Source organism: Pundamilia nyererei, unplaced genomic scaffold, assembly GCF_000239375.1.
Source record: "Pundamilia nyererei isolate P.nyererei 1_Seehausen unplaced genomic scaffold, PunNye1.0 scaffold00089, whole genome shotgun sequence".
NCBI lineage: Eukaryota > Metazoa > Chordata > Actinopteri > Cichliformes > Cichlidae > Pundamilia > Pundamilia nyererei.
This window is the reverse complement of record NW_005187490.1, coordinates 1,744,497-1,755,730: the sequence shown is the minus strand read 5'-3', so window position 1 is coordinate 1,755,730 and position 11,234 is coordinate 1,744,497. Positions and strand designations below refer to the sequence as shown.

General features: G+C 39.7%; 1 protein-coding gene across 8 annotated transcripts in view; it reads right to left on the bottom strand.

Moving 5' to 3' along the window:
• The window catches only part of slc4a5b (solute carrier family 4 member 5b), a 58,765-nt gene that overhangs the window by 35,666 nt on the left and 11,865 nt on the right, over nucleotides 1–11,234 (bottom strand). For 6 of the 8 annotated variants that reach the window (XR_311892.1, XM_005739118.1, XM_005739117.1 and 3 more), the window contains exons 4-8: nucleotides 7,600–7,729; nucleotides 7,363–7,523; nucleotides 4,186–4,341; nucleotides 3,905–4,012; nucleotides 3,160–3,215 (exon numbers count right to left, since the gene is read on the bottom strand). Coding sequence is in view for 7 of the 8 variants with exons in the window: in XM_005739118.1 (XP_005739175.1) it covers nucleotides 3,160–3,215; nucleotides 3,905–4,012; nucleotides 4,186–4,341; nucleotides 7,363–7,523; nucleotides 7,600–7,729 (611 nt within the window). In the remaining variant the exon portion in view is untranslated. Of the gene's footprint in view, nucleotides 1–3,159; nucleotides 3,216–3,904; nucleotides 4,013–4,185; nucleotides 4,342–7,362; nucleotides 7,524–7,599; nucleotides 7,730–9,576; nucleotides 9,898–11,234 lie in introns of those variants that run through there. The other 2 variants (XM_005739120.1, XM_005739121.1) reach the window with 2 other exon arrangements.

Here is an 11,234-nt window from a genome sequence, read left to right as displayed (position 1 = left end):
CAAACTAAAAACTACTTCCAAAAACATTCAGCTTTGATATTAATGAGTTTTTTGGGTTCATTGAGAACATGGTTGTTGTTCAATAATAAAATAATTCCTCAAAAATACAACTTGCCTAATAATTCTGCACTCCATGTATATACAAGCAGCTCAATTTAAATATCAAGAATATTACAGAGGTGAAATATATATTATTGACATTTAACTCTAACCTGTTTCATTTTACTGTAGCGCATGTGCAAAAGGGTGTAACTACTGCAGTGCGTGCTGTGCATTAGATGGCGGAGGTGTACAGGGAGATAGCCACAGGCAGGAATGACTTCCTGTGTCATTCAGTGGTGCATTTGGGTAATCTCAGTTTCTCACCGAATGTGCTCCTGTGACTGGCCAGCACGTCATGGAGTAGGTGGGAGGTGTTATCCAGCATTGTCCTTATTGAACAACATCATGGATTGGACAACAGCCGCCTCTCCAACACCACCCTAAGGGAGTACAGCTCTGTCCCCACAACATTACTGGCCTTGCGAATCAGTTTATTGAGTGTGTTGCTGTCTGCGACCCGTAACTTGCTGCTCCATCATGCAATAGCATAGAGGATGGCAGTGTCCACAACAGACTCTTAAACAATCCTGAGCATTGTCCGACAGATGTTGATGCCTTTGGCCCTTCCTGTAGAGTGCATATGTGTTTTTACCCCAGTCCATTTTATTTTCTATGTGTACTCCGAGGTATTTATAGTCGTGTACAATGTCCACATCGACCCCCTAGATTGAAACAGAGGTCAAGGGTTTCCTTGTCCTCCTAAAGTCCACAATCAATTCTTTGGTCTTTGTCACTTAGCAGTCAATCACAGCTCGGTATTCCATCTCACCACCCTCACTAATGACCGCTATTGTGGGGACTCATCCTGTCTGGGCCAGCAGACCCACCTGAGCGGAGTCTTCCTGTTTGTCTCTGAACCCGGTCGTGAGTGATAAGTGATTACAGGAGGCTGGACGCCACAGCTGTTTCTATTTTTTCTCCCTATTTCAGTAATATGTCAGGTACTGAGGAGGCATGTGTGGAGGATACAGAGTACAGAGCACAAGTGAGGCAACACGGCTTCTGAGCAGCTGAAAAGCTACCCCTAGATAACATGCATGGACTGAAGCAGTAAATAAAATATTGTTGTGTATGGGTCTTGCATTCACACTTAGTATTTATATTTTAGGCTCTTAGTTTGGTTATATAGTTTTCAGATTGGTTTTGTTCTTTAATTTTTTTCTATCATGCTCCCCTGTGTTGCCTGTGCCTTCTTGTGTACGTAGTCAGTCTTGTCTCTGTGGTTGTTTCCCTTTCTGTGTGTCAAGGTTGCCTCTCTACATTCTATACTTCCGGTCTTATTTTGCCAGTGCCTTGTTTTGTGTACCTTGTGTTCGGTTAAAATCTGTTACTTTCTATGTTCCCTTCCTCCTTTGTCAGTTCCCTTCTGTTTAGTCTATTCATGTTAATATGTTCTCTTTTATTTCCCTTTCCACTTCCTTTGACTATTTCCTGTCTTTCGGCTTTTTATGTCTCCTTGTGCAGCCAGTGGTGTCTCTCTTTACCTTTCGTCTATGTCAAGTTTGTGTGTTTTTGTCTCTGTTTCAGTGGTTACGCTTCTGTTTTATTTTGGGGGCCGGTGTGTCCTGTGCATTATATGCAGTTATGCCTCACCTGTTACTCCTAATCACCCTGCTATGTGTATCTGTTGTCTGAGTCTCTCTTTGTCCCTGATCAGAGTGTCGGCTCACTTTTTCCCTGGTGTCTCCTGGTTCACACCCAGTTTTGTAATTTGACGTTATATATTTCTTCTGTTCTTCGTGTTTTGTATTTTATACCATGTTGTCGGCCAAATTAACAGCTCGCTTTTTGTTAAACTATCTCTGCATTAGGGTCTTCTCACTCTTGGCACCCTACCCGTGACAACAGGTTTCAAGCCTAAATGTCCATCAGTTTGTTACTTGTTAATTTGGGTTCTTGAGTAGCTTTGTGTTGGATTCCTGTCTGTGTAGATCAGGTATTTCCAACTCCAGTCCTCTTAGTTTAATACTTTTCTTTGCTAATAAAAATGCTACCTCTCTTTCTAAGCTCTATGGCAGCCTTATTTCTCAATATAACACCTATCATGTTGGAACTCATTAGATTTAAATGCCTATGATCACCAGCTGCTCTGGGTAATGTTGGTTTCAGCTAAGCAGAGTGTAAAATAGCCTTTGTTTTCAAGCTTTTCAATTGAAAAGAAAAGAAGTTGCCTGCTGTAACTCAACAACACACCAAGGATGGGTTAAAGCTAAATGGCACTCTACAACTCTTTATAAACCTCATGCAGGTTCACGAATTTTGAATTTGTAAATGACCAAATTATATGAGCTTAGTGTTAGTTCAGAAGGACATAATGCCAAGTTTCCACAATCCCGGCTGGCATCCATTTGGCTGTAGCATGCCTACAATTGCTGTACCCTTGCAAGCACCTCCTCCTTAGCTCTCCTATTTCAGATTTAATATCGTATTCTTATCACCAATGCCTTCTCTGTTCTGCCATACTTTGCATATAATCAGCTCCTCCCACCTGACCTCCTTAAAAACAGTCATTTATTATGCAATGGCTTTATTTAACGAAAGTATCCAAAACTTGGAGTTATAGGCTCCTTAAAGTACAACAGTGGGTCAAAAAGCTTTTTCAGATTGTTTCCGTATTTGAATGATTTTTTATAGAATGACCCTGATGTATAGCATGAACAAACATGTAAGACAGCGGTCCCCAACCTTTTTTGCGCCACGGACCGGTTCATGCCCGACAATATTTTCACGGACCAGCCTTTAATGTGTCGTGGAATATACAACAGAATAAAACTAGTAAAGGTACTGAAAAAAAGAAGATTTATTCATAACACACGTGAAAAGACCCAGGAAAACCGAGTTAACGATAAAAACGATAACAAAATAACGCTGAAAACCGATAAAAACCCTGAAAACCATACATTTCACACCTGAGCCTCAACTCTCGCGGCCCGGTACCAAGCGACTCACGGACCGGTACCGGTCCGAGGCCGGGGGTTGGGGACCGCTGATGTAAGAGACACATGTAGATAAAAAATAGAGAGTAGCACACATGTAAAATATTGAAAAATAAGTTACCTGATCAGTGCTTGGTGTGTCTGAAATATCATTCATGCTTCTACTCTGAGCATGATCTGTAAATGGAGCAAATGAGACCTTTTGGATTAGATAAAAATAAAAGGAAAATAGGTTTTAATGCTTGAGTGATGTTCCCATCAAGAACATTTTGTTTCATTTAGTGAAAATTGTAAATAAACCCCAATAAATGGTCCTTTGAGCAACAGAAAGAGCATGAACTTAATCATGAACAGCCTTTTCTGTTGCGGATTATATTTTAATTATTTGCTTCTCTTTTTTCCCCACGGAGATTTGGGAACAAATACAATCAAAGCAAAATAATAAGAACATTCTACACAAATCCTTTACTAATCCCTTTCACGCAGATGGCTGCACATAAGAAATCAGCAAAGGTGCACACAATAGGACCAATAATCTCTCAAGTAAACACACTTTATGCTTAACACATTTCACATATATACACACACACAAAGCCATCACAGGTGTTGAAATCATGCAACAGCTGGGAGTTGGCTGGGATCATTTTTCTCATCAAAAGAAAGATGAAAAGCATAGATATTAAGAAAGGAAGAGCTAAGAATTTAAAATCTGGCCACCAACTGGAAATACTAACAAGTTCTCAGTACTTGAATTTCATGGTGTACTAATACACCAATGAGAACCTATTTAGAAGTAAAAGTCAATCTTGTAAACTTATCCTTGTGTAGTGGTGCATGTATTACATGTGTGTGTTTGTGTGACTCACGCAGGCGGCCAAGGCTGCTTGACTGCCGAGAACGTAGGTCTTCTGTGGAGCGGTGGATCCCAGAAGCTGAACTAGTGCTACGACTCAGATTAACCTGAGGACTACGGCCTGACAGAGCAGCAGCAACAGCAGTGATTTTGTGAGGGAAGGTGAAACAGGTAGTGAGCAACATGGTGGAGAAAACAAAGGTTGTCAGGAGTTGATTAGAAGGTTAGATCACTTTCTTTCATAACTACTAATTGGTACATAAAAAGGCATGCACACAGAATACACATGCTTACTAGACGCAGTATTGGATGATTTTCCCATGTCTGCCAGAGAGCGGTGGATTGGCTTCTTGGTCTGATGACGATGCTTCCTGAGCAACACAAATATAATCTTCTCCTTAAGATCAGGAGGAATGAGACCATCAGTTATCTGTTGTTCCACAATCTCCTCTGAAACAGAAAGATTCCAGCCCAGTTAATATGTTAACATTATACTCACATCTTCTCATCAATTTGGTATATCCAAATGGAAGCCTTATCACTGCTTATCACTCTTATAACTTATTTAAAATTCAACATAATCCACTTTCTGAATCCATACTTTTTAGTGTGTGACAAATTGAAACCATTTAACTGTCTGCCAGTTACCTGGTGAATGTTAAGAGGTGAAATGTATATACAAATACATGAAGCGTGGCGATTGTGGACATTCCCTTTTAACCCCTTGTAAGACAGTATTTTTCAAGACCACTGAATTCTAACTTACTTAGTTATCAAATGTACATAAATAGAGAAGATAAATCTGATAACTAGTGTGACTGAGGGGGCTTGGGTTTGATCACAAGGCCACCCGGCCAAACATGGGATCCATATCTATATCTTAAAGACTGAGAAGCAGTTAGAGCTTGGCAAGTCTCATCCCTGGCTCCATCTAAGCGCTATTTGCCTAGTGGGTAATACTCAAAGAATCAGAGACTCTTTAAACAGGGAGTCAGTTCCAGACTTCCCTGTATTCGGGGTGCCTGGTCAAAAATTCAACATTTGGTGCCATTACCCAGATCCAGATCAGAGACCTTTCAACATTATGTCCCAGAAATGTGGTAGACAACAGCTACAGCCAAGAGAAGGTATACAGCCAACCGGATGTCAACCCAAAAATCCAGCTGGGGAAATCACTGCTACAGAGACAAAACCTCGAGATAAAGAAGCAAAGCCTTCCAAACCCACATCAAGGGAGGCACCAGCCAAGAAATTGGGATATATAAACACGGGGGTGCATCGGAAACTGATGTAGGAGCAGCAGAAGGTCATCCTAGAGGCCCGCCAGGCTGCCACCTCAGGGGTTGTGAAATAATGGCTTCAGAGGCATGGGTCATGATGTCTCTGGGTCAGAGAGGATATCTGCACATCAGCCTTCAAAAGGAGGAATACAGTGAGTTATGTATTTAGCAATAGCAATACATTGTTCTTCGCAGAACAATACCAACTGTGGTGCATGTGCAGATGATCTGCTTATGCAATTCCACAACATGTTTAATAAAGTAAGGCACATTTGCCTAAAAGGTTTGCAATGTGTCTAAGTAGTTAAATGGTAAAATGGTAAATGGCCTGTATTTGTATAGCGCTTTATTTAGTCCCTAAGGACCCCAGAGCGCTTTACACGTTCAGTCATCCACCCATTCACACACACATTCACACACTGGTGATGGCAAACTACATTGTTAAGTTATATAAGAGAACATGACAAACTGGCAATGAGGTGTGCCATTATTTGGGCGTGACTGGTTGAAACACATCCAACTCAACTTGAAATAAATTAAGTCAATGAGATTGGCAGTGTACATTCTGTGGCTCAAAGACTGAAACAGATACTTAATAAAACACGCTCAGATGTTCAAAGAAGGAATTGGCACTCTGAAAAATATTATATACTGGAGGACAACGCATAACCAAGATTTCACAAGGCATGTCCTGTACCTTGTGCTGTAAGTACCCACTTCAGCGGATAGAAGTCATATTCACAGCGGTGGCAGGTGGCAAACACAAAAAATTGATCTCACCCAGACTTACCTTCAGATGGAAATAGAAGAGACATCCAGGAAATATCTGGTGATAAACACTCACCAAGGCCTATATCAGTACAGCAGACTGGTATTTTGTATTGTCAGTGCCCCAGCAGTATGGGGCATTTTCATGAAAATGAAAAGGGGAATCAAGAAGTTGCGTCCCTTCTAATTTTAGCTACCAGGAGCCCAAATGGCCAAGGAATACACCAGACTTCTGAACTGTGGTTAGGCTCTGAACAGGCAGAGCCTTGAAGAAACTGGAATTAAGCCAGGATAAGATAAGAAAGAAAACATATAAGAAAAACATCCTTGTCCATCAAATGGATGAAGACAAAAAATGGAGTGACGGAAGGAGAGGTAAGTGACAGAAGTGACGTAAAAGCAAGTGACAGAAAGGAAATACTGTAAGTGAGACTTCCAGAGACTTGGCAGAAAAAATAGAATGGTAGGTCAGAACTGAGTGGTAGCTCAGAATTAAACAAGCATTTTTTAACCTTCAATTATACCAAAGTATACCAAACCTTTGACAAATAACTATCCATATCTGCTTAATCATTTCCAATACGCTGGAGGACGCCAATGAGAATTTGAACACTCTCCAAGATCTCCAAGGCCCAGAGCACATCTTCCCTAACCAAGAATGAGATGCCATCCTCCAAGTCACCCAGCTGACCCCCTGGTACAACATCGCTGGCCGGCAAAGACTTTGCCAACATCCTGAATTAAATCGATAAGCGATTGTCCCGCTTCAACGCAAGGTTGTCCTTAATGGAGATTTTACACTGAGAATTTAAATCCCTGAGGGAATCTCTGAAATTCAGCCATCAGGAAGTGGAATCACTTGCTGCAGTAAAAGCCTCGCTATGGGACTCAGTCGGTCAAATCTCTGAGAATGTCACCCATCTCCACCAGACGCCAGCTTGTGGTGGGGTTCTGCGCGTTTGGGCAGATGGCTACCCGGCCTCAGTCGGGCATAGGGGTATGTGTCGGGGCAAGGTCTGCAGAGCTGCTGCAGGGGAGGCGGACGCGCTGCACGGCATCTGTAATCACGGAATAAAAGACTGAACTAGGTGCCAATCTTTCTAGAGTGAATTAAATTAAATGAGTCTTCACTAATACCATGGGAACGTACACATATTTGGAACAATCCTGATATACTACAGAACAATAATATGATAAACTTCCCAGTTTGGAGTTGTAAATTTCCTTAGGGATTAATCAAGTATTCTGGTGCTGATTCTGAGAAACGAATGAAATACTTGGAACATATAATCGAAGGAAAAGAGTTTTCTGACAGATTAGTTAAACAATATGGGATTATCAAGAATAAAATAAGAATATTTTTAGAATATCAACAAATTAAATCTATATATCTATATAGATTTTTATGTTCTGTATGACTCACCCACGATCTGTGGCAGTGAGTAGCCTTCTAGGTCGAGCAGAATACTTCCTGTCTGCAGGCAGGTTCTCAGCTCAAACAGACTATGGAGGGTGAGTGTGGAAACATGAGGCTTGCTCCATCTTTCTCCTCCCTCCTCCACCTTCTCCTCAAACTTCACCCATCTACAACAAGGAGGGAAAATTAAGTTTTAATTCCCGAATTCAAGAAATTGTTACCTTACTGTGTGTATGTGTGTACCTTGCAGACTCTTTCCACTCTAATTCACCACCCTCCTGCTGTAATGTATCCATCTCAGTGAATATTGTTGGTGTTGGAGTGCTATCATCCTCTCCCAGTATGTGGCGCAGCCTTTCAGCAGCAGGGGACACTACAAACAGAGGTCAAACAAGAGACAAAGTTAGCTTCAGATATCCAGTATATCCCAGTCAGCCAGTTTAAGATGGATTTATGTTCATCATATACAGAAATTATATAAAATTTCCATTGAAGGGTGTGTCTAGGCAAATTACATAACATTACATAAATACATAACAACAATATTTTCATGCGACTTCAGGGAGTGAAGAAGTCACTTGGATGAGTGATGAAACATTTCTCCCACTGAAAACGCTACATCCAGATGAACAGAATTGGGAACAATATTTTCATTAAATTCTTATTTTTTTCTGTTGTCATCATGTTTTTAAAGGAGTTTTAAGGGAGTTTTTTTCTGCTTCTGGAGGATTTAAATCCAGTATTTTCCAGAGTATTGGAAGCTCCCAATTGATTACAACACCATCTAGGGGTTAAATATCTTGCTTCAGGTGTTGGTTCACTGCCACAGAGAATAGAATATATATATATATACATATATATCAGAATCAGAATCAGAATGGGGTTTATTGCCAAATGTTGAGCAGGTTTACAACACTAGGAAATTGCTGCTATATATATATATATAATCTAAACATACTAGGGCTGGTATTCAATCTGAATTGGCTGTAGGTTTGCTAGATTCTGATGAGGACTTTAGATTCTTATAGCACTTCCTTTTTTCTTTTCTTTTAACTGTAAATAATTATATGTTATATAAACAATCCCCATCAGTTATCTCAAAAAGCAAAACACATGAGTCAGTTCTCTAATGACTATTTGAGAGTAATGTGCACTATTTTCTAATTTTACCCTGAACAGATCAATCTCTATTAACATCCTTAGCCTAGAGGCACTACTCATTTGCATCCCACCGTTTGTGTGCGTGTGTGTGGGTGTATGGGTGTGTGGGCGGTGCGTGGTGGGGGTGGGGGCACTGGTCTTCGTTTATTCCTCCTTACAAAGAAGTAAAAAAATAGTCAAAAATCAATAACTTATACAAAGTGATAAATCTGAGAAGTTCCTATTATAAGCACAAGTTTCACAGATCTTTTGTGACAGTGATGTTGATCATTTCTGTTATCTTTTTATTAAAATTATGTAATCTGTGTTACAGTGTGGTGTATAATGAAAATACAATAAAATGTTCCACGGTGCAACCAACAGAAGTTTCCATTACTGAGTTCTATCACTATTGGTCGGGCCACATTAGATATTTGATTATGTTCATCTCTAACAGCCAGTATAACTCCACAGAGGTTGGTCATGGTGAATTATGATTGCAATGTTAAAGATCAATTTGGACCACTGGACAAAAGGACAAATACCCTCAAGCCAGAAGCTGACTTAACAGACAAAAATCATAGATAAAGAAAATTTCGATTCATAAATCATAAAACAAATAACTAAAACTTTAGATAAACATTAGCTCTTTGTATCATAGTCTTCATGAACATAGTTGAATAGGTGTAAATGTTTTCTTTTAGTTCTAAATACTACATAATGAGGTTGTAATAAATCTACTCAGAATTCTGAATTTGTTAAAATCTTAAAATAGAATCTTGTTCCTTCAGTTGCCGTGATTTGTGCTTAATTTAAAATAATGGGGCATACTTGTGGTTGTGATGGGCTACTTTATTGATTCAATGATGTTATCAGCCATTAATGCCCTTTCAGAATAATCAAAATCTTTGTATTATCTCCAAAGCTAAGAAAGTGCACACTATCTAAGCAATATAAAATGTAAGGGAATGCTATTATACTAAAGATAAAAGTAGTTAGCTTGCAGCTTGTGCTTATTTATTTCAGGTTAATACGGTATTTTTTTTAGTATTACTTTTTTATTCATTTATTCAACTTTACCTATTTGGGAGCCTGGCAATGTCCACTGGGAGGTTGTAATTGATGGGGAAAAGAGCCCAGAGTTTTCCATGCTCACTAAATCCAGAGATGCCAAAATCCCAAAAGTAACGGGTAAGATATCCTTAAACTTTGCGCTCAGAAAAAAAATATAGCCCTCCAACTTATTCTTGTTTAAGTTGACTGTCCTTGGCTCAACACTGTTTGAGTGGAGACAAGTGACATACATTCACACTTTTTTCATATGTCTTTTCAGCTTGTCTTTTGGTATTTCAGTTAGCTGCAAATGTTTTGGTGAGCAGACCTGCACCAGTCAAGCAGCTACAAAAAGGTTTCTGTAAGCTGTGATAGAATTCCACTAAAATCCCCAAATCAGCAAAGAGCCAGAGGCTTTAAGAGGGCTGATACACACCAGAGAGCCTTCTAGTACTCTGCTCCTGAACACAAATACAAACACACTCAGATGCAAGAAAAACAAGGACATTGCCCCCAACGTAACTTCTTCTTTTTGTCTCCGATTACTGCATCAGTGCCTTAACCTATCTATCTCAGACCTTGCGTTTGCTCTACATTATTATGAATCCTGATAGGAGCAGGTGATCTGCATACCACACACACTTACAGTCACACCAAATAATACACGCATGCATGCATGCGCACACAGTTTTAAGTTCCTCAGCTCTAATCCGCTTACAGGCTTCAGACTTCATGGCCGCTTGGGATCAGGACCATGCTGCAAAAACATTCATCACATACTGTGGCATATATACTCCAACTACGTAATTAAATTCTGTTCATGCAGGTGAAACTTTGGATTATCTAGCTAATAGCATAGATAAGGCCAGATCTTGTGCCTCCACCACTGCTGTGTATATATTTAGCTGTGTTGTTAAAATACCAGCAAAGTCTAATATGTTTCTGTGTTACTTATTTTCTAAATACTAGCCAGATTGCTATAACCCACTTAAGGTTGGAACTGAGGATTTTTTTGTTTTAGGGCATTTTTTTTTTCAACTACACATGTCATGCTCCTGGGTCTTTAAGTTAATGTACTCTCAGGTTTTGTTAATTTAAATATCTTATGTTGTTTCTTGGTTTGTTTAGTCTGTATTTGGTGTGTATGTTTCTTTCATGTATTTATGTATTTTCTTTTTCTGTATTTTCTGCTAGTTTCATCCCTTGTGCCTTGCTTTAGACAAGTCAAGTCATGTGGCTTTACTGTCATTTCAACCATGTGCAGTGGTACAGTACACAGTGAAGCGAGACAACATTCCTTAAAGACCATAGTGCTACATATTACATATAACAGACAATCAACACAGGGCTACATAAAGTGCACGTGTGCAAAAATTTTAAAAAAAAAATTAAATTAAATTAAATTTTAAAAAAACCTAAACAAATACACGGCAACACCAGACAGAACAGAATGATACAGACACAAGACAGTGCAGACATAAGACACTGCAGACACAACAGTGAATTAGAGAAGTGCAACAATTACAGTGTGTTGTGCAAAAGACTGAGCATTGTGCAACACATAACGTGATGTTTGAAGGTTTGCGTGCGTGCGTGTGTGCATGAAAATGTCCAGATAAGTGCTTGAGGTAGTGAGGTGTGTGTGTGTGTGTGTGTGTGTGTGTGTGTGTGTGTGTGTGTGTGTG